The 24990-nt window shown below is 37.8% G+C and overlaps 1 protein-coding gene across 3 annotated transcripts in view; it reads right to left on the bottom strand.

The window, feature by feature from the left end:
- The window catches only part of eda (ectodysplasin A), a 215505-nt gene that overhangs the window by 8327 nt on the left and 182188 nt on the right, over nucleotides 1-24990 (bottom strand). For all 3 annotated transcript variants that reach the window (XM_039766370.1, XM_039766371.1, XM_039766372.1), the window contains exons 3-5: nucleotides 13723-13758; nucleotides 3488-3667; nucleotides 2411-2445 (exon numbers count right to left, since the gene is read on the bottom strand). In XM_039766370.1, coding sequence (XP_039622304.1) covers nucleotides 2411-2445; nucleotides 3488-3667; nucleotides 13723-13758 — 251 coding nt within the window. The remainder of the gene's footprint in view (nucleotides 1-2410; nucleotides 2446-3487; nucleotides 3668-13722; nucleotides 13759-24990) is intronic.

The following is a 24990-nucleotide window of genomic DNA, read 5'->3' as shown; positions in this document are numbered from 1 at the left end:
TAAAATGAACATTTGACAGCTAAATTTAACTAAATCTGTTTAAAAAGAATTTAGAAAGTTTTTTGTCACTTTTTTCTCCATTGTGCCCCTTTGTCCTAGCCACTGGAAGGGACACTTATTCCCCCAGCTGTAGAATTGTGTGTCCCTGTCTGCTGCTTATAAAATGAACACTTGACAGCTGAAATTCTTCAAAATGTACTTTTAAAAGATTTTAGAAAGTCTTTTAAATCACATTCATGTCTACTCTGTCCTTCAGTCCCATCCACTGGGGAAAGCACATTTACACGACTGGGGCAGAGTTGTAGAAATGTTTGCCCCATGCCTGCTGCTTGCATAATGAATACAGGAATTATAAAATTTCCCAAAAATTATTTAAAAAGATAGAAGGAAGTCTTCTATATCACCTTCATGCCTACTGTGCCCCTCTGTCCCATCCATTCAAGGAGACATTTATTTCCTTAGCTAGGCCTTTTCAAAATGAATGCTAGACAGATATTGATTATATTGATTGAAAAAGTCTATGGCTTACTACAGCTGATATGGAAAACATACCAGCCCCAAAGGCAAGCGTGAGCTGAGAGCGATCGGTGTGAAACTAGGCTGTTCTACACGCACATTTTCTGTAGTGAAGACCCCGTGTTGGTTGCCCCACATTTACTGGGCACATTCTGTTTTTCTGCACTCAGATCACACAGTACAGCTGTGCATCACCATATGGAACACCTGGCTGCGAGCTCATAAAACACTGGCATTAAATGGAGAGAAGCACAGAAAATGGAGAGATTGCTTTTTTGTGGCATTTTATTACTTTCTCCATGACTTGTTTGGGGAAATCTCAAAATTAAGTGTTACACTTTGGAAGAATTCTTTAATTTTGCCTCAAGCAGTAGCAGCTATTGATAGTTGTGTTATTACAATTAAGGACATCTCAGACAGACCATTAAGGAATTGTCTACTTGTCTAAAGTTGCAGGAGTTTCTGCAGCGCACTAGGCTAGAATCACTTGGTCAGTATAAAAATGCGGTGTCTCACGATAACACACAGATCTCAGACAGACTGAACATTAAAAAGCTGGGAAAGTCAGTGAGTAGTACCAATACAGGCATCAGCTTTCAGAATATCCAAGTTAAAGGCACAAATCTCGCCAACTTTAGAGATGACCTTCACTTGCATGTTGTGAAAACAGTGGAGGTTACAGTCAAAAAATATGAGGGGTAAAACACAGCAAGAAAGCTCAAATGGGTCTGTGATCATTTGTAGCTTCTCAATCTTCTATCATGATTCATGGCCATATTATTTAACAACTTCGGGACAAAATGAGATTGACACTATAACTGGTATGAAGAAGTCTTCTTGGAGAATGTGATGTTAGAGCTATACAAATGGAATAGAGATTGCTAAAAAAAATCTATTTAAAGGCAAATTCTCAGACAAGTCTTATAACAGTTTGTGGGAAGTCTTTCTGTGCAACATTGTCGATTTTGCTTGCTGGGTCTATTTCAGCAGCTCAGTATGAACAATGCTTTTCAGCACAGAGCAGAAAAAATATCAAAAGTGCTAAACTCACACAATGTTTCAACCTTGGAGGATTTAGTTGGGGTCAGCATGGCATACAAGGTCCATCATTTGAAAAGTTTGATCCTAAGCCCTGTGTCAAACGCTGGCTCATTTCAAACATGAGTCAAAGAAGACCAAATTGCACTGGATGGCCCTTGGACACGGACATTCTGATAGTTAGTGACACAGACTTCGGGCCTGAGTGGTTCTTAATGATTGTACATAGTTTGAAAGTTAAAATGACAGTTACTCAAATCATCAAGACTGACACAACAAGCATGAGGGAAGGATACACTGCACAGGAGAAGGAAAAGACTTTGGCACACATACATGGAGGTTAGAAAGATTAATATTTTACACATTTTATTATTTGGCACTTAAATCAAAGCTAGGGCTCCTATTTTTTTTTCTTATAGGAGTCACTTGCTCCTTTCAAATTTTTTCTGGAGTGGTGAACAAGGAGATTTATATTCTCTTTTTTGGTTTATTAATTGATCTTAGCATAGCCTCCTGATCATCTTCTGCTCTTTCTTTTATGGTATGTCTTATTTGTAGTACCCTCATTATAAGAATTAAGATCCAGTAATAATTGAATAGTTTGTATATATGCATAGTGTTTTTATTTTAAAATTATTATATTTGCAAATATATATCATTCAAATTCATGGAATAGGAAGTGTACTATATAAGAAACAGAAAAAAGTGACCTGGCACAGCTCTGTGCCACTTAATAAAACAATTTCACAATGTGCAGACAGAACTAACAGTCCAAGCTGTGTGATTTTAGACTTTCAAATCACTGAATTAATATAAAATGTTCAAGTTAACTTTACCAATACAAACTGTGCCTTACTTGCATTTCTCTAGCCCAAGATTTGTCCACAGTACCTAGCAAAAAAAAAAAGATGCGAATAATAAGTTTCACAAAGAAGAAAATTGCTTAACTTCAAAAATCAATCTAGCAACACTTTGTGACTTCAGATGCTAAGTGTCTAGAAATGGAGCACATTTTTTTAAAGTACTGTTTTGTTCTTAGTGGTAGTAATACACATGAAGTGGACACTTATAATCTAACAGTGGTGTACAGAGATGTTGGCCCATATCAATTCCAGCATGTCACACAATTATTGCAAATTAGCTGGTAGTGGGTCTGTGGCCTGAAAAGCTGGATCCACTTGGTGGTGAATGGTCTACACTGATTAGCTTGGTCATCTAATAAAAACACACCTCATGTGATTACACTACCGTCTCCAACCATCACTGTGCTTTGAAACCTGGAAAGAGGTAGACATATACTTTGACAAGTTTCATCACATATGACATCATTCCCATCACTGTGAAACCAGAATTGATGAGACCAGAAAACATATATCCAGCTATTTAGTGTCCATTCTCTGTGTTCTTTAACTCACTGAAGCTACACTTTCTTGTACTTTAATTCAGAAGTTAGTTTTCATAACTTTTATAAACTGTCAACTCACCATGCTGCTTTCTTATCTGTGTAAGCAATTAGTGTTATAAATTACAGCAGTCACAATGCCCAATAGCTATTTCTAGAAGCAAAGCATGGAATAAAAAAAGTGTACTTAACAATTAACAGAAACAAACTTTGGTTCAGAAACACAGGCTATGACTAAATGGGGGACCTTTTGAAAAATAAACCTAAGTATAATTTTTACTAAAATAATTCACTGCAAGTATTGTGTATTATTGTTATGATTTATTTTATGTATACATGATATTTTTGCATTGGGCACTTCTGCCTTACTTGCTGTTACTTATTTTAATTTATTAAATGTATAGTAACACAGAATGTTGTGACTACTGAACACTCTAGAGTTCAAGGCATAGTGAAGTCAATCAGCATATAACAGGTAAAGAATAAGCATTGTATCCTTAAAGTGGAATTAATGAAACTGTGTGTATTTACCTGAAGGTCCCTGAGGCCCTGGTGGCCCTTGTGGACCAGGGGGACCAGCAGGTCCAGGAGGTCCCATTGCATTATTTCCAGGAAACCCAGGAATTCCTGGAATTCCAGGAGGTCCTTGAGGCCCAGGAGGTCCCTGGGGCCCTGGTGGGCCTGGTGCACCAGGAGGCCCTGGTTTTTTGCCTAAAAAGAAACAAAATGATAGATGCAAGGAGTCTAATTTTTAGATAGTTTTATTATTTACAGAGCTAGCAAGCACAGAAAGAACCTAAAATAACAAACATAATTAACAAAACAAAAGATTACATGTGATAGAATCTTAAAATATGAATCATGGTTCTTCTGCTTGAAGGCTGTAATCGAGTTGCTCAATAGAAAACATAAAATGAAAGTCAACCAGAAGATATGTCAAGGTAACCAATAAGAGCAGACCTGCATGACTCATACAGTATTTGCTACTGTTCAGGGTTTAGTGACTGTTTGAGATTGGCTGGTCAATACAATTTTTTTTATTGTAACAATAAGTATCTTTTATATGTTTCCCCTAGTATTTATTTTTAGAAGTGTCTAAAAAGAAACAAACAGGAAAGTCATAAACATTTTTAACAAAAACATCTTAGAAACAACTACTCAACCCCAATCTTACAAGTCACATTTTGGAATGTACAATATTGTATATTCAAAACCTGTGCACCATTATGCAAAGCACAGACCTGCATAAATATGTCCATTATACTGCAGGCAAAAAAGTGCTTGGTTTAGCAATTCTGACAAGCTAACATTTAACACAATCTGGACAGAATGATTTTGACACACAGCAGGAATTCTCCTTTACAGCCAAACTGGAGGGAAAACGACAACCTTTGCAACATTAATAAATATCCCAGGTCATAAAAGGTGCAGTGGAGTAATTTTGAAAATGAAAAATGCTCTTGTTTTACGTGGGATTTTACTTGAAGTAGTAAAATTACCTGTAAAATTACCTGTTTGCATTTGATTCTGTTTCAGCTTGACAGTCATGAGGCTGGACAAGTTTATTTAATCAAATGTTTATTGAAATCAAGAAATATAAAAGTGAAACAATTACAAAAAAAAACATACAACAGCCCCCATGTCCTGGGGCATTATGTATAATGCTGTGCATAGAATTCACACAAAAACATGGCATATGTACAAAAACAGAAATGTGCATGCACACAAAAAAATGCAGATGCATGAATTTGTGTGTACACAAAGTTCCACACATTTCCCCTTTACAAATCGGAAAGAATGTGAAATTTAATGCATGCACCTACGGCCCCACCCTGACTCTTCCCAGAATTTTGCATATTTTAATATGCAAATCAATACAAATATCACCTTCTGTTCAATGTTTGGTTAAAAACTAATGGTAAAGGCATGTGAAAAAAAGAAGAATTTCAGCAGATGCGATGTGGAGGCAAGGAAAAATGTACTATTTGTTGGCTTACTCAGTAATATAAGAAACAAAAGTGTGGCGGAGACACTTGAAAGGTCAAGTTCAGAAAGTCACACAGTGCCTGAGAGAAAAAAGTGTACAAATATCACAGTTGACGTGAAAAGGTGAGTCGCAGCCCACTGTCTGTTTATTCTGTTTTCAGACAATATTACAAAAACTGTGCGATAATGGTCAGGCAGTGATGATGCTGCTGTGTCGAGTACATCTTTAGATGCTGGCTGCACACAAACACACACCTCTACCTCAAACTGCTGGGAGGCCATCTGGCTGTGTGCTAACAGATTGTTCAGGAGTCACAAAATGCAAGAGTGGATGCTGTAAGAGATGTGGCCAATGAACTAAGGAATATAAGGGCTGTAATATATGATACTGACCACAAATTATGTGAATTGGTTAAAAAATAAATGCTCTATCTGATTACCTGTTTTTACATTCTGCTAATTACATTCAAACAAAGTTGTAACGCTGGCTGATCTGGCTGATCATTTGGTGGGTCAGGTTCATCATAGCACATCTCTTCAGGTACATGCTTGCACACTGCGACATGCTTTATTTGTGCTATAGAGTAGCACATTAATAGAGTGGAAATGCTTTTGATTTACATAAGCAAATTCATTCTCTGAAGGTTTCTTTATAGTGTAGCAATGGCACCGAGCGCCAAAACGGACCGATTCTCTGCTCTTTACTTTGAGGTGACTCGTTATCCTTAAAAGGACTGCTTGCCTTTTCCGGCACTAGTTGGAAAAAGCACCTGCGACTGTACAGAGCTGCTGTTTTAACAGGTTTTCCAGCTATATATGATGTAAGGTCAGCTCATTCTTTTGATGATTCATCCTTGGCTGATGTAACTTGTCCGGCATTGTTCCAATAGCAATGTGCATGGAGTTGACCCCTCCTTTTGGAAAATTAGACATTGCTGCGAATTGCGCTTTTATGTTTGCCTGTTCAACCACAGTGTAATGAAATCGTATATATCTAGATGACAAGCGGATAATACCATTCTATATAGCTGGCATGGCGCGACTCAGTGATGTTTGTGAAATACCCGATCGGTCAGCAAGTTCACATTGAAAAACTCCTGTGGTTAAAAACCAGAGAGTGGACAGAACTTTCAGAAATCAAAATTGACTTAGAAGCCAGTCCTCATTATCTATAAATACGTACTCTCTTCTAATTCTTCCATTTGCAATGTCTTCTAACAATGCTAAACCAGCTAGGGTAGTTGGAACTGTCTGGCCATTCCATACACCGTTATATTGTTACAGAATGATTATAATTAAGTGAATTAAATTTGTAAATGATATGCAATTAATTTCGGTGTATCTGATAAATCTCATGTCATTGATGCGAATATGAAAAAGAAAGGTAAATAACACAGAACCAGTACCACTGCTTTGACGCTGGGTGCCGCCAGATTGCTAAACTGAGCAGAAACATGCGTACGCACGGTAGGGGGCTACCGTGAAAGTGTGTGTGGCTTTATGCCATGTTTAGTTTTTAAACAACACAAAGTGTGTGAGGAAATGGGCGTACGCAACACTTTTGTGCATGCGCACCATTTTATACATGAGGCCCCTGTTCCTTAGAATGAATCTAACTGGATTGCTGAGAACAATGACTAACATAATCTCATACAGAATGTAATTAACATGTCTTTGTTAAGCATAATTTGATGTTAATGAAAAAAATCATATTTAGATAAAAAACATTCTTATAGTCCTCAAAAAAAGCCTCCCACAGTCATAGGATGTAAACAGCTTTAGCTCATGTTGTATGAATTATTCTGAAATCCTGAAAGTGGGAAATACTACTCTAAGAACAGCATATAAAATGACTGGCCATAGGTTGGTTAAAATCATGGTTCTTAGTTCCACATCTTGGTTGTTAAATCCATTTTAAAATGGCAACAGTCTGATGACACAGCTTCCTCTCTTCTGTCTTTATTTAGACCTAGTACTACTCTAGGCTTAAGACACGTTAATGCCAACTCTTCATCTTTTTCTTTAGTTTGGCTGAATCCATACTTATTTAACTTCCTATAATCATATCTCTACATTTTCTAAGACTTGTTTCTTTTAGCTTAAAAATACTATAAAATGAAAGCAGGATATAAAGAAACTATTTTTCCTTTGCATCACACAGAATTCTGTATTGCAATGCTTTATTGTTGGGCTATTCCTTAAATCCTCTACTGTTAATTCAAAACAATGGCAGAAAGGATCGGAGAACTAAGAAGTACATCTATTATCTGTAAAAACCTAAATCACTGCATTGATCTTTCAGACAACCTTTTAAACAGATTTTGAAACTAATTTGAGATATTAAAAATTGTTAAATGACTTAGTTCTCTATTTATCCTACTGAATCCTGAAGCATTCTCACATGATGCAGTTCTTCCTAAAATTCACATTAATGCTAATGCAACAGTCAAAGCATTTAGCAGTAGAACCTTCAAAACCTTGACTGATCTACATGTCAATGGCAGCAAAACTTAACTGGGTGTTAAGATTGAAGACTCGTTTTTCAGCATATCATGGTTTTTCTGAGATGACACTAAGGCTATTCATATTTTAAAATTTTAATAATTCCAAATTTAATTTTGTGATTTTTTTTTATGTGAATATTGCATTTTTCCCTTAGAAGTAGTATCTGTCATAAGAAATAGCATATCAGTTCTGTTTCTAAGTTTTAAGTATATTTCCTCAAATTCATTGACACTTGCTTAATGCATAATACATTGTAGACTTCCAAGGCAAGTCCTTGAGACTGGGCTTATCAAGTGTAAACATATTTTGGCTTTTACTTTTGTTTTTTTTTTTTCTGGAATCTGTGCAAACACTTTATAGTTGTCTTTTTTTATAAATTTTTACTGAATTAAATTCGAAGCAAATATTTAAAAAATCAAGTCAAACTTAACAAACCACAATTCAACCCCAAGTAATTGTCTTTTAAATTGCTCTTTCTGTTTTTTTGGCCATTGTGGTCAGCAGCACAGGAGCGCCACAGGGGACTGTGCTTTCTCCGGTCCTGTCCAGCCTATATACATCGGACTTCCAATACAACTGAGTCCTGCCACGTGCAAAAGTTTGCTGACGACACTGCTATTTGTGGGCTGTATCAGGAGTGGGCAGGAGGAGGAGTATAGGAACGTAATCAAGGACTTTGTTATATAGTGCGACTCAAACCACTTACACCTGAACACCAGCAAAACCAAGGAGCTGGTGGTTGATTTTAAGAGGCCCTGCCCCCTCTCGGAGTCTGTGATTATCAGAGGTGACTGTGTGCAGAGGGTACAGACCTATAAATACCTAGGAGTGCAGCTGGATGATAAATTGGACTGGACTTCCAATACTGATGCTCTGTGCAAGAGAGGACAGAGCCGACTAAGACTGGCGTCCTTCAACATCTGCAATAAGATGCTGCAGATGTTCTATCAGACGGTTGTGGCAAGTGCCCTCTTCTACGTGGTGGTGTGCTGGGACACCTCACGCCTGGACAAACTGGTGAGGAAGGCAGACTCTGTTGTAGGCACGGAGCTGGACAGTTTGACATCTGTGGCAGAGTGGCGGGCGCTGAGCAGGCTCCTGTCAATCCTGAAGAATCCAATGCATCCACTAAACAGGATCATCACCATATAGAGGAGCAGCTTCAGCAACAGACTGCTGTCACAGTCCTGCTCCACTAACAGACTGAGGAGATTGTTCCTCCTCCACACTATGTGACTCTTCAGTTCCACCTGGGGGGGAGGTGGTAAATGTTAACACTACACAAGATTATAGACTGTTATACCTGCCTTGCGCTCTCTACCTTGCATTTTTTAACTTGCACTGCGCTTTTATTGCTCTTTAATATTGTTTTTATCAGTATGCTGCTGCTGGAGTATGTGAATTTCCCCTTGGGGATTAATAAAGTATATCCATCTATCTATGGTCTTGGCTTGTTATGCTCATAGTTTCACATGTATTTGTTGGTATTCACAGTAGGTGCTCTTGAAGCCAAAATAAAACGCATGAAACACAGACAGCATGGCCATAAGTGATTTCTGTCCTGTGATAATCATGTCCAGGAAAACTTGTGGAAGGATACATTCTGTTTTAAATTAAAATGATCACTTTTTGTCAGATCACATAACACTGCCATTTCAAATACAGGTTGCTCTACAGAGCAGTGTTTGTTGGGACCTGTTTTCAACAACCCTTGTCAGCTGGAGGACTAGCTTGCAGCAACTGTAATCACTAGTCTTCCAGCAGACTAGTTGAGCAATGCCCATATTTCACACTTTGCATCTGCATATAAGACATTTCCATAGTTCATACAGTATGCTATCACTTTGAAGACATGTGAACACTCCTGTCTTAAGGACCACATGCAGAGCTTCTCTTGTACATTAACTGCTAACCATCATAATGACCGTGCAATTTAATGCATTTAATCGCTGCGTTTCCGGAAAAAAAACAGACCAGTAATGCCCATTTTATATAAAGAGATTGGCATGACATTAAGGAAGCATAGCTGGAAGCTGTGTAAAGGGATTAATGACTCTGTAGCATATTAAACTCATTGAAGCCCTCATTTCATTCTTTGCCTTTACTGTTTGAAATGCATAAAAAATTAAAAAAAAAAAAAAAAAAACACAAAGAAAACAGAAACAAATATCAGCATCACTGTGATTTTATATTTTACCTCATGTCACCTTGTGCTTTACTTTAATCACACTATATTTGCATATGGACAGCATGGGACGCAGAACAAGTGCTGTTGCCATACAGTACTAGGAGACTGGGTTAATGATGTAGCTTGGTCACTATGGAGTTTTTCTCCATAATTCCCATCAATTGCGGGTAATGTTGATTGCGTACACTAAACACTGGATAATGATTTTTCTTCTTTTAGGTGCATCTTATGGATTTTGGCCTGCTGATCACAAAAATCACCAAATGTTCCTGTCGCATGTAAGATTATTACAATTGCCTATTTCTGTGATTTCCTCTCATTTTACAAGTAGACATATACAGTTTAACAACTTCAGCTGGTGATCTAAAAGTAGTGGAACTGCTATTAGGAATGCAGCTTGGATATACCAAGTATTGCCGTTTCTTCTGCAAACGGGATAGCCATGCTGAATTGTCTCAAAAGTACTGGCCACTCCATAAGCATTTGTTTCCAGAGCAGAAAAGTGTGACACAAAACCACTTCTTGACTCAAAGCTATTTTAGCCTCCTCTTCATAAAAAATTTGGACTGAAAAAAAACTTTTGTGAAAGTGATGAACAAGGAAGGTAAAAGCTTTCAGTATTTGTAACAGATGTTTCTAGGAATAACTGATGCCAAAATTTTTGTTGGTCCACAAATCAAACACGTCATCAGTGATAAGAGGTCCAAAGATCTGACAGTGGGGCTGGAGGAAATTGCATGGAAGATATGCAAGGATGTTGTTAGGAATTTTCTTAGCAACTACAGAGCACCAAACAAAACCATCAAGTGCAACATGTTGCTAAAGTTTAATTTTCTGCATTCACGCTTGGAACTCTTCCCTGCTAATATTGGCAAACAGTAACAAACAATTTCAAGGTAAGTGCAATCCATCAAAGCTAGCTGACTATTGTTGGACACTGAAAAGAGAGGTCCAACAAGAGATGCTGTGTACAAATGAAAATCCGCAGCAAAATAATTTTTACTCAGTTGACCTAATGCATTGTCTCAGCATCATTAAGCAAGTAAACATGCTAAAATTAATAAAAGGTAATTTCACATTTCTCCAAATTTCCTGCATGATACACTCCATCAGATATTATACTCGTGTTCGGCTAGAAGCTGTCAATCATAATCACCAAACATTTTCAGAAAGCAAAGTTTTTGAAATACTTGTTGTTTGGTGAAATTGATCAGACATGAGTAGGACTATGTGTAAGTATGCCTTACAATGAACTGGTGCTCTCTCCAGGATTCTTCCCTTGTGCCTAAAGGAAATAGGCTTTAGTTGCTATTGACTTTACATTTAAATTAAGTAGACTGAGAAGATGAACTGAATAATTGTAATATTTGTAAATATTTACTGTATTATGCAAGAATAAAAAGTCAGACGGACATGTGGAAAACCCAATGCCCCATTTAAAAAGTACTTGTCACCTTGAAAATAATTATTGGTTATTCCCATTTCAGTAGCAATAACTGATCAGTAACTACAGAAGGCATCTTCAAAGTATCACAGAAGTGTGGAGACATTTCTGCCCATTTGCAAAACTGCTTCAACTTTGATTTCAGTTAAAGTCCTTGCAAAACATTAAGTGTGTATACATGCCTGAATCACGACCAGGCTATTCCAAACCTATATATATATATATTTGTTTGTTTGTATTTAACAATTTTGATGTGTACTTGTTTGAGTTATTTGGGTCACCTTAATCAAGACAAAGGAAACCTTTTCATCACTTGATGTACTTAGACTCTTTGTGACTACACACAAAATTCAGCTTCTGGTTCATTGACATTTTCGTCTGAAGAATCCTCTGGCTTAAATCCAACTTCATGATTGCACTTTTTTGGTCAGTCATACAGGTCTTGATCAAACTATGATACCATTAAGAAAATGTTTGACTTGGTAGTATGTGGTTAATGCTGTGGAAAGGTAGAGTACTGATGTTCAACCTGAGCAGCTACGAATATGGCAGGACCAGGAGATGCAGCTTGAATCAAATATCAAAACAAAGTCATTAACCAACTTGAAGTCTAAAAAGGAATCAGTACTTTTTGGAAAACAGAAACCGCATAATTTTACACCTCTCTTTTGATATCCACAATCTGGGATGAAGGCTTAAGAACCGACATCTGGGACTGTACTCCCCAGCAACTTGTTGTTGTACCTTAACAACAGGATCCTCAAAAATAAAATGGTATTATGATAAACAAAAATATGAAAATAATATACATAATCCTAGAGGGATGACAGGAACTAACTTTTCTTCTTCTTTCGGCTGCTAATGTTAGGGGATGCCACAAGCGGATCATCTTCTTCCATATCTTTGTCCTCTGCATCTTGTTCTGTCACACCCATCACGTGCATGTCCTCTCTCACCACATCCATAAACCTCCTCTTAGGCCTTCCTATTTTCCTCTTTCCTGGCAGCTCTATCTTTAACATTCTTTTCCAAATATACACTGGTTTGTGCATCCCCAAGACAGGAACCAAATAATGACACAATATTGTTCCTTGATATTCAAAACCACCCAAAATATAAACATGTCTCTGGAAAAATATATTAAATGCCTAATAAATAAAAAGACATCTACTTCATAACAGCTTTCCTCCAAAGAAGTTTTACTCTTAACTCTCTGTTCATAGACCATTATCCTACTACACTTATCAGCAGGATAATTTTGGTAAATGTGTTGTAAGCACTCATGTTTTCAGTAGTGAGTAGTATTCTTTACTTTTCTATAAATCTATTTTTTTCTCCAGTTCCTTTCAGAAATAGATGATGAAGTTATAAAATCAAACCTTAATCAAGTCATCTTTTTCCTAGGGTCTTTGTGACTTCTCACCAAAGTTTAGAATGATTGAGTTTTTTTTTTTTTTTTTTTAAATTGTGGTTTGATATGTCACTACAACTTTAACATGTTGGTAAGGGTCAAAGGTAGTTAAAATTATGCAAAGTAGGGAATATCCAATTTAAGCATAATTGCTAATCATAGTATTCAAACAACTAACTCTAATTATCCAGTTAATTGGGCTGAATTTAGTGTTTTTTTACATTTCAGCAGTGCATTTTTCATTATCTTGACTGTCTTTTTCTGTCACATTTGCCATTGCACACTAGTGCAGCCTACATTTGGAAATAATTTACATCTTCGAAGTTATCAAAGGCATTGATCAAAATCATCCACCAGTTCTTTCAGTTAGTGAGTCATATATTTGAGGATAGAGGTAGAAATTAGGGGAAGCACATTTCAGACAGAAACCAGGAATCACTATTTTACAAAAAAAATCATGTGGATGCTGAAGGAAAACTGGAATAACCCAAATAAAAAATCGTGCAAACAATGAGAAAAATGTGCAAACTCCACATAGTCAGTCAGTCAGTCAGTCACCAGGCTCTGCATCTGACCCCATGGCATATGGTGTCAGAGATGGCATTGCTAAGCACTGTGTGATTGTGCTGTCATTCTAAATAATTTCACCATGAGAAACATTTAACATCAGTGATCAAAAGGTTGACAGCAAACTTTGCACAGTTTTATAAGTTAAGTGTTAAGCTGATTGCACATTACACAACAAATCAAAGGGAAGGTGACTGTCACTGGATGTTAGATTACATGATTGAAAATCTCAGGGTATGACAAAGTATTGTAATCTCTGTCCTTTTTCTGACAGTAGATAATATACTGCCTGCCACAGCTGGTGCTCTACAAATGGTTTCCTGATAGGGCAAGTTCAGCCACAGTCTGCTTGTTAGGTCCTTGCAGCTACATTATACTTATTGTAGTTCCAGGTGGGCCCTCATTGGTTCTCAACTCTTGTACTGTACACACACTGTTATTGTCAAGATGAGTCTCAAGCTGCTTGGACTGAGACACTATGCTACATTACATGATTGGCAGTCATAGGAGTATGCCATATTTACATACATCTCACTAAGATTATGAATATCTTGCAGGTCAAAATTGCTGGAAAGCCAGCTGTATAATGTCACATGGCTTTTAGGTAAAAGCAGTATGAGACAACTCTTTATTATTAACATACTGTATACATTTCAAAACAATACCTTTTTTTTTGGGTTTTCCTTGATTAGGGCTGGAGCCTGAAATAACAAATACAAAAAAATACCATTAGTCTGCAAAGTAAATATACAAATAAAACATTTTAAAACTTAATTTTGCATTATTCACATTGTGTATTAAAGTAATAAAAACTGAGAAGCTTCAATACATTATAACCAACTACTACAGCCTCAAAAATTGAAATAAACTGAGATGAGATGTAGGATTAAGTAAAAGAAATGGTATATTATTTAGTACATGATAACATTATAAAAACAGTATATTAATAGAATACCACAACTATTAATGTTAATGAGTCTAAAGGTTTTCAGAAAATGGTCTGAGATGCTCTAAGCTAACACTTTTTGATGTCAGTGGGTAAAGTGTGTTCCCGATTAAAGGGGAAAAAATGATATCACGTAACAAAAAGTTATGCTGCAGTGAGAAATTATTTGTCCTCTTATTTTCAAATTTTAAACCAAAATCAAATATTAGATATAGGACACACAAATAAATGGATGCCCCATCCTTTAAACCTATTTCCTTTATTTGATGAACAAAATGATTCAATTTTAATCTGACATTGTATGAAAAACTGTTGGTCCCTCACTTAAAGGGATGAAGTCAGCTGATAAAACACAGATAAGCTTGATTACAGCCAGCACTTCTCAGAAGTGTCGTTTACTTTGATCCTTAATAACACAGTCAACTTGCCAGTACAAATATTCAAAAAGCACGTAATGATACAAAGAAATTCTGGATAAAATCAAGAAAAACTTATTGATATCTATCACTTTGAAAAGGGCAAGAAAGTATTTTTTTTTTCTTAAGGGTTGTGGACACAATCAAACCACAGGAAGAGCCATGGTCTCCAAATGGAAAACAACTGGACCATTAGTGAATCTTCTAAAGAGTAGCCAATCAAAAATAGTCCACGAATGCAGAATAAAAACATCCATGAAACCATAAAGGATCCTAAAAGTCATTCAAAGAAACACAGGCTTCTCCTGCCTCAGCAAAGTCAATGTGCATGACTTCTAAAGGACACTGGGCAAAAATGAGCTTCATTGGAAGGCAGCAAGGCAGAAACCATTACTAACGTCAAAGAATGTGTTGTCTCTCATTTCCTTGGGAGTATCTGGATGATCTCCAAGGTTTTTGGAATAATGTTCTATAGACTGATTAGACAAAAGAACTTTGTATTTCATGGGTCCCATTATATCCAGTATAAAGCAAATATAGCCATTCATACAAGAGCACTGTTTGGGGGTGGCAAGTGGGGCGAACATGCCTAAGGGGGCCCTACTTTTGAGGTATTCGTGTCCCGTTTGCGCAGATTTGTCAAGTTATAATACAAGATATTTCGAATAATTCTTTTGTCTTGTATTGTTTTCCTGTATTGCATGAAAAGTTGCATAATTAGATCTGGACCACACTATATATTTGAGATGCTTCTAGGAGAAGCCTTTATTGCATATCGAGACTCGGAGTATACTTGCAGTTTGGGTACTTTTCTAGAAGAGGCTATGCTAATTTCTGCATGACACTGCACCGCATTTCGCACTATCGCAGTATTTGTCATGAATTATGAATTGCACTTTTTTAATAGATTATATTGTTATATTTTGATAAAGTCAGTGTGTTATCTGGCCAAAATGTAGCTGTATACTGTAATGAGAAAATCCGGTGTATGTTAACATTATTTTTATTAAATTTGCGCACAAGTTTATACAGTCCACACATACTGGTAACAGCATTTGATGTAACTGGCCCTGCATAGAGTTGGTCAGCCCTAGGCCCAGCACACCCCTAAGGCCGCCTCTGCATTCATAACAACATCATACAGCAGTCAAATGTGGTGGTAGCAAGATAGTGTTGGGAGTGCTTTGCTCTCTCAAGACCTGAATAATTATCTGTTATCGAAGGAACCATAAATTCTACTCATTCTCCTTCAGAATTTTCTGATACAATCATCCACCTGTAAGCTGAATCTGAAGTTTAGCTGAGCCACAAACAGAGCTTGAAATTTTGCATGTGATTGCGGGAATCCTGCTGAAATTTTGTAATTCTTGCAAGTTCTAATTTTTAATGCAAATATTTCCTGTATGTATGTATGTATGTATTTATTTGGTAAGCAGTCTCTCATGCTTGTTGCAACAATATTCAAATTAATAAAAAAAGACCTTAATTGTTGCTTAGAAATTAATTTTTTTCATTGTTTCAGTTTTATTAAGCTTGCATTCATTGGTTGTCATCTTCCTCTTGCAGTTGCCCTTGATCAGAACATACAGCAGTAGAATTTAGCAAGTTGATCAGCTGTTCAGGAGTCACAGATGTAGCTGCCTTGCTATTCCCTGTGTTTAAACTGGGCTTTAGAAGAAGCTTGGCTAAAATGTGTTAGATTTAAGGCTAAAAACAGGCTGGAGTATATTATTAAGTATATTATTAATGTCAAATAAATACAAATATTCAAGAATTGACTTGGATCATTTAGTGAATCCATATTCAGTTTCACTCCTTTTTACTTTACGTATTCACTGCTGCTAATTTGTGGCTGCGCTGTGAAAGACCCTCATAATCGTAATTTCTCTACAATGTTCATATTGGCCTGACTGCCTATAAGCCTTAATCTGCAAAGTGAAATCAGTGATACACAAAAACATAAACAATGATAAAAGATAATTTTTATGAAAATCGGCTGTAGATATCCAAGGCTAAGAGTATGTTAACTATGCTGTGTTTTATCAAAACATCCCAAATTTCTTAAGTGAACAGTATTCATTGTTACAGTCATATGCAGATTCTACATCTTTATGAAAGCTGAGGAGAACTATACTTTGATGGTATACTATGGATTAAAAAAGTACTTTTCTCAGCAAATTTTATTTTAAATTCTCAACATTTTTGTATTATGCTACTGATGCAATTTCTCCTGTGCAAGTCTAGTTTTTAAGAATTATTTATTTATTAAGTTAACAACAGAGTTAATACATAATATGAAATACTAAGTTGCAAGTTGTTTTTAACTGTTGGATTTTTAAATCCCAAACAAACTTTCTTTCTCCTAAAAGAGTGTGAATTTAACACAAGGGGGATTTCAGAATCTCCTAGTGGAAATAGTTAATTTAGTATGAGAAAATTCTCAAAATTATATTAAACACATTATTTTGTTCTTAAATACTCCACAGCTCCTCACCTACAAAAAAAAAGAATGTGCTGTTCTAGTCGCACACAGAGGAATATAGATTAACAGAATAATTTACATTTACAAATCTTAATATGCTTTCTTTAGCTCTAGTATGAAACCCACATTATCTATATATATAACTAGCAGAATACCCGCGCTTCGCAGCGGAGAAGTACTGTGTTAAAGAAGTTATGAAAAAGAAAAGGAAACATTTTAAAAATAACGTAAGATGATTGTTAATGTAATTGTTTTGTCATTGATATGAGTGTTGTTGTCATATCTATCTATATCTATATATATATATAATATATATCTATATATATATATATATATATATATATATATACTGCTCACAAAAATTAAAGGAACACTTTAAAGAAACACATTAGATACATCAGATCTCAATATGAAGTTGGATATCTATACAAATAACGACAGGGCAATATCTTAGGAACAAAAGGATGCCAAGTCTTTTAATGGAAATAAAAGTTTTCTGCCTACAGAGGGCTCAATTGTGTAGACACCCTAAAATCAGAGTGAAATGAAGATGTGGCAGGCTAGTCAACTTTTTCAAAAACTTAATTTCTGCTACTCAAAATGCTTTTCAGTATGTTGTGTGGCCCCCACGAGCTTGTATGCATGCTTGACAACGTCGGGGCATGCTCCTAATGAGACGACGGATGGTGTCTTGTGGCATTTCCTCCCAGATCTGTATGAGGGCATCCCTGAGCTGTTGTACAGTCTGAGGAGCAACCTGGCGCACCTAATGGACGAAACATAATGTCCCACAGATGTTCTATTGGGTTTAAGTCAGGGGATCGTGAAGGCCATTGAATTGTTTCAATTCCTTCATCCTCCAGGTACTGCCTGCATACTCTTGCCACATGAGGCCGGGCATTGTCGTGCATTAGGAGAAAACCAGGACCTACTGCACCAGCGTAGGGTCTGACAATGGGTTCAAGGATTTCATCTCGATACCTTATGGCAGTCAGAGCACCATTTCCTACGCAGTAGATGTCTGTCGTCCCTCCATGGATATGCCTCCCAGACCATCACTGACCCACCACCAAACCTGTCATGTTGAACGACGTTGCAGGCAGCATATCCTTCTCCTTGTCTTCTCCAGACTCTTTCACGTCTATCACAGCTGCTCAGGGTGAGCCTGCTCTCGTTTGTAAAAAGTACAGGCCAGTGGCGGACTTGCCAATTCTGGTGTTCTTGAGCAAATGCCAGTCGAGCTCCATGGTGCTGGGCAGTGAGCACAGGGCCCGCTACAGGGCGTTGGGCCCTCAGGCCATCTTCATGAAGTCTGTTCCTGATTGTTTGGGTAGAGACATTCACACCAGTGGCCCCCTGGAGGTCATTCTGTAGGGCACGAGCAGTGCTCAGCCTGTTCCGCCTTGCACAAAGGAGCAGGTATCGGTCCTGCTGATGGGTTGAGGACCTTCTACGGCCCTGTCCAGCTCTCCGAGAATAACAGCCAGTCTCCTGAAATCTCCTCCATGTTCTGGAGATTGTGCTGGGAGACACATTAAACCTTCTTGCTGCAGCACGTGTGGATGTGCCATCCTGTAGAAGTTGGACAACCTGTGCAACTTCTGTAGGGTTAAGGAATCGCCTCATACTGCCAGTAGAGATAATTACTCAAGCCAAAACTAGCATGAGTGGAAAACCAGCCAAAAAAGATCAAGAGGAAGAAACTTGAAATGACCTCCACATGTAAAACCAGTCCTGTTATGAGGGTTTTCTAATTGTTGCCACTTTAGTGCACCTGTCGTTAAGTCCATGAACACCAATACAGCTGAAAGTGATTAACAATGACCTCAGCTGCTTAACCAACCAGAAAATTATCAGACAGGTTTAATTGATTTCATGCCAGGCCCAATAAAAAAAGTGTTCCTTTAATTTTTGGGAGCAGTGTATATATATATATAAATAAAATATCCGCGCTTGGCAGCGGAGAAGTAAAAAGAAAAGGAAACATTTTAATAATAACGTAACATGATTGACAATGTAATTGTTTTGTCATTGTCATGAGTGTTGCTGGCATATATATATATATATATATATATATATATATATATATATATATATATATATATATACATACTATATATATTTATATATATACACATAGACACACACACATACATATATAAACATATATATATATATACACATCATATAGACATATATATACATACATACATACATATATACAGTTATATATACAGTGGTGTGAAAAACTATTTGCCCCCTTCCTGATTTCTTTTTCTTTTGCATGTTTGTCACACAAAATGTTTCTGATCATCAAACACATTTAACCATTAGTCAAATATAACACAAGTAAACACAAAATGCAGTTTTTAAATGATGGTTTTTATTATTTAGGGAGAAAAAATCCAAACCTACATGGCCCTGTGTGAAAAAGTAATTGCCCCCTTGTTCAAAAATAACCTAACTGTGGTGTATCACACCTGAGTTCAATTTCCGTAGCCACCCCAGGCCTGATTACTGCCACACCTGTTTCAATCAAGAAATCACTTAAATAGGAGCTGCCTGACACAGAGAAGTAGACCAAAAGCACCTCAAAAGCTAGACATCATGCCAAGATCCAAAGAAATTCAGGAACAAATGAGAACAGAAGTAATTGAGATCTATCAGTCTGGTAAAGGTTATAAAGCCATTTCTAAAGCTTTGGGACTTCAGCTAACCACAGTGAGAGCCATTATCCACAAATGGCAAAAACATGGAACAGTGGTGAACCTTCCCACGAGTGGCCGGCCAACCAAAATTACCCCAAGAGCGCAGAGACGACTCATCCGAGAGGTCACAAAAGACCCCAGGACAATGTCTAAAGAACTGCAGGCCTCACTTGCCTCAATTAAGGTCAGTGTTCACGACTCCACCATAAGAAAGAGACTGGGCAAAAACGGCCTGCATGGCAGATTTCCAAGACGCAAACCACTGTTAAGCAAAAGAACATTAGGGCTCGTCTCAATTTTGCTAAGAAACATCTCAATGATTGCCAAGACTTTTGGGAAAATACCTTGTGGACTGATGAGACAAAAGTTGAACTTTTTGGAAGGCAAATGTCCCGTTACATCTGGCATAAAAGGAACACAACATTTCAGAAAAAGAACATCATACCAACAGTAAAATATGGTGGTGGTAGTGTGATGGTCTGGGGTTGTTTTGCTGCTTCAGGACCTGGAAGGCTTGCAGTGATAGATGGAACCATGAATTCTACTGTCTACCAAAAAATCCTGAGGGAGAATGTCCGGCCATCTGTTCGTCAACTCAAGCTGAAGCGATGTTGGGTGCTGCAACAGAACAATGACCCAAAACACACCAGCAAATCCACCTCTGAATGGCTGAAGAAAAACAAAATGAAGACTTTGGAGTGGCCTAGTCAAAGTCCTGACCTGAATCCAATTGAGATGCTATGGCATGACCTTAAAAAGGCGGTTCATGCTAGAAAACCCTCAAATAAAGCTGAATTACAACAATTCTGCAAAGATGAGTGGGCCAAAATTCCTCCAGAGCTGTAAAAGACTCATTGCAAGTTATCGCAAACGCTTGATTGCAGTTATTGCTGCTAAGGGTGGCCCAACCAGTTATTAGGTTCAGGGGGCAATTACTTTTTCACACAGGGCCATGAAGGTTTGGATTTTTTTTCTCCCTAAATAATAAAAACCATCATTTAAAAACTGCATTTTGTGTTTACTTGTGTTATATTTGACTAATGGTTAAATGTGTTTGATGATCAGAAACATTTTGTGTGACAAACATGCAAAAGAATAAGAAATCAGGAAGGGGGCAAATAGTTTTTCACACCACTGTATATATACACATATATATATACACACATACATACACACACACATATATATATATATATATATATATACACATATATACTGTATATACACATATATATACAAATCTACATATATATATATCTACATATATACTCAGCAAAAAAAAGAAACGTCCTCTGACTTTCAACTGTTTTTACTTTCAGTAAACTTAATGTGTAAATATTTGTATGAACACTAAAAGAGTCAACACCATAAGACATAAACTAAAAATGTTACACAATGTGTCCCTGAATGAAGGGAGGCTCAAAATCAAAAGTACCAGTCAGTATCTGGTGTGGCCACTAGCTGCTTGAAGTACTGCAGTGCATATCCTCCTCATGGACTGGACCAGATTTGTCAGTTCTTGCTGTGAGATGTTACCCCACTCTTCCACCAAGGCACCTGCAAGTTCCTGGACATTTCTGGGGGGAATGGCCCTAGCCCTCACCCTGCAATCCAACAGGTCCCAGACGTGCTCAATTCCTTCGACGATAAACACGAATCCGTCTATCACCCCTGGTGAGACAAAACCGTGACTCATCAGTGAAGAGCACATTTTGCCACTCCTGTCTGGTCCAGCGAAGGTGGGTTTGTGCCCATAGGCGGCGTTGAGTATATATATTAGGGGTAGGACTCGATTAAAAAAATTAATCCAATTAATTAGAGGCTGTGTAAGAATTAATCGTATGTAATTGCACACGTAAATTTGCCCCAAATCACAAATGTTTTTCTTTAATTTAAAAGGGTTTTAGTGGGCGACAGAATCAAATAATAGACATGGACATTGAATATTGTAAACTTAAGCTGTTTTAATTTCTGAAAAAAAAAAATGCTTTTAAACTGCATTGAATTCAAAACAGAAACAAAAATATCATCCCAGGTTAAAATTGGGCAGACTTAAAAATAAAGTGGTAGTTTAAGTACTTTAAGTACATTTTCAGAATGGTATTGTCTTTAAATAATAATAACCAAAATTTCAACATAAAGTGCAGTTTTTCTTCTAAAAAAATAAGTCAGAAACATAAAAGGTAATTTGACCAACTTAATCTTTAAACTCTGAGTAACCTCAGCTAAAATTATTTTGTACATTAGGCTTAAATAGTGTGATCATTGAACATTTTGTAATTGGATGTAATTAGAATTACTAACGGTGACGGAAGTCCAATGATCCCCAGTAAGAGCCACAAAGTCCGCTTTCTGTAATGCATCTAATTCTGCTTGCTTTTCAGTGTGCACAAAACCATGCTTTTATCAAGGCTTCGCTCGGGTAGTCTTTTGAAATGAAATTTTGCTCCGATCAGTCGTAGGAACGCGCTTTATTCCGACTCTAACATTTTTGTAGCTGTGATGTGTGCATCAGTGCAATCGATGTACCAGGAAATCATGCATTGACAAAAGTTCCCCTTTGCTTGTAATTGAAAGTGTGATTAAATGCGTTATTTTTTTAACGTGTTATGGAGTACATGCATCGAAGCTTCTCAGCTGTGCTTGTGCTAAGAAAAGTAAACATTTTAAAAATAACGTAACATGATTCTGCGTTAACCGCATATTTTTTCATACGTCCCAAACCAAGGAGATGCGAGGGTAAAATGAATCGGGAAGCGCAAGTACATACTCAGTGCATCCCCTCTCGGGAATCGAACCTCGGATGTCGGCGCTAGAGGCGAAGCCTCTACAATTGCGCCACGGCGTGTGGCTTGTCTATTTGAGAGTATGTAGATCGGGATATATATATATATATTCGCAGCGGAGAAGTAGTGTGTTAAAGAAGTTATGAAAAAGAAAAGGGAACATTTTAAAAATAACGTAACATGATTGTCAATATACAGTAATTGTTTTGTGAGTGTTATTGAGTGTTGCTGTCATCAAGGATTTGATTATCATTATTTCTTTCAATCAGGGTCGTATTTGTAGGATGTGTTGTGTTCAAGTTACATTCTGTGTTTGTCAATCGTTGTAAAGATAAGAGGTTTCATTCATCGATTTGTTTCTTACTGCATCAATAAACAGCTCGTCTTCCTCTTTATCTGAGATGTGACACACTGCATGCACAGGTTTTTTTTTTACACTGTCTTCCTTTAGCGGGACATTGACTTTTTCCACCGTGTGCTTTGTTTCGCAGTAGCTGCACTTATGAATATGCTTGTATGTATCAGACGCTTCATATTTTTTTGCTGCCTTCTCAATTGTGTAATTCGGTTTTTGTTCAGCACTCTTTGGAACTGTTGCTTTTTGTCTGTGCACTGCGTCAGTTCACGTGAGCTGCTTGGTATTCTTGCATCGAAGGTTCCCAGCTGTGCTGGTGCCATCTCGTTTGATGTCCATGGCTGTATGTAATGTTAGTTAAGACCCGGCACTTAAAAGTTTCTCTCGCAGTTTCGCTGAGTTTGTGCCAGACACCACCCTGACCATCTCATCTTCCTCTGCATAAGCACAGTCCTTCACCCGTGAATATTTAGCAGCAGTGTTTCTATTGGATTGCCACTGACGGAGGGCCTTATATGGCAGCCTGACTATGAACTTAATTTAAACTTTAGGTTTACACCGTGCTTTGTTTCCGAAGTAGCAGCACTTATGAATATGGTTGTATATGTCAGTCGCTCACTTCTTATTGTTTCGCTGCCTTCTCAATTATATAATGCATGTTTTCTTCAGTGCTTTTTTGAGCTCTTCCTGGTTTTCTACGTACTGCATTGATAGTCAGTTCACGTGATTACGTGGGAGGCGTGATGATGTCACATGAAACTCTGCCCCCCACGGCCATCCAGCTCAACTCCATTACAGTATATGGAGAAAAATAGCTTCCAGTTATGACCATTACGCGTAGAATTTCGAAATGAAACCTACCCAACTTTTGTAAGTAAGCTGTAAGGAATGGGCCTGCCAAATTTCAGCCTTCTACCTACACGGGAACTTGGAGAATTAGTGATGAGTCAGTGAGTGAGTGAGTGAGTGAGTGAGTCAGTGAGGGCTTTGCCTTTTATTAGTATAGATTCACTAAGGCAAGACAACCATGGAAAGCACGCCGAAAGGTGCATGGATTCACTAAGCCGCCAACAAGTGAGACACCTATGGCGCACGCAGGAAGGAGCCACGCCCACCAACTCCAAGACCATTGGATACGACGACAACTCACAGGGCCACGCCCACCAACTCGGACGCGATGACACAGAAAAAATGGCGTCATTTATATTCGTCTGTCGTAGAGGCCACATGCAGTGCAGGTCAGGTTAATGTCATGTGCATGTCATGCACCTCCGAGCTAGGTTGACTGTTCATAGAGGCATGTTTCTCGTGGAGGTGAATCGTCATATGCAGTGTGTGAAACGGTTTGCGAGGGGTATTCCATGGGATCCTTAACACAATCCTTTACAACTGAGGTTAAAGCAGAATGAAGTAAGCAGTCTTTAAAAAACGACTTTTCGGTTACGACGCACGACGCGTGCACCATAGCAAACTGCTTTACACGCTACAAACAGCTATTTGCATCCGCGACAAACATGCGTCTTCTTAGATGCTCCTGCAGGAACATGGAAGACATTTTCCTGCCCACCAACACTCCTTTTTCACTGGCCGGCGTCTACCCTCGCTCTCTAGGCATTCACAATGCCTGCCCATTTACCCGGACGCAAAAACTCACCGACCACCCAGTTACTCCCTTTCGTCTGTGGGTCCACATGAATGTCTGAGCCACGCAGCGTTTGTTATGCCACGGGTTCACTATTGTGTTGTATTTTGCTCTCTCCAGAGTTCCATCTTTTCGTTCACTTACTGTTGTATTCTCACACCAACCCGTTTTAGACATCCGTGTCTTTCCAGAAGTGTTTAGCATTCAATAAATAATTATGCATGAGATTGACCATGTGTCTACTCAGCGCAGAGAGGCGTGGGTACGCCGTTGAACCCAATTCGGACTGCAAGCCGTGGAATTCCCACTAAGTGGGACTCATACGCTCCAACTCATTACGTCCCTACCCTTTGTGCACACCCCCCTCCTACCGTGGTCGGGTATCTTGGTGGATTATACAGTATATAGAAAAGCAGCCAAAACTGATGGGTCTCCCATGGGGTCCTTAAAACATTCCTTTACAACTGAGGTTAAAACACAATGAAGTAAGCAGTCTTTAAAAACTTGAGTTCCATCTTTTCATTCACTTTCTGTTGTATCCTTAAACTCTCCCTTTTTAGACAACTGTGTCTTTCCAGAAGTGTTCAACCATCAATAC

This window comes from Polypterus senegalus, chromosome 10, assembly GCF_016835505.1.
Source record: "Polypterus senegalus isolate Bchr_013 chromosome 10, ASM1683550v1, whole genome shotgun sequence".
Taxonomy (NCBI): Eukaryota; Metazoa; Chordata; class Cladistia; order Polypteriformes; family Polypteridae; genus Polypterus; species Polypterus senegalus.
This window is presented reverse-complemented; position numbering and strand designations above follow the sequence as displayed.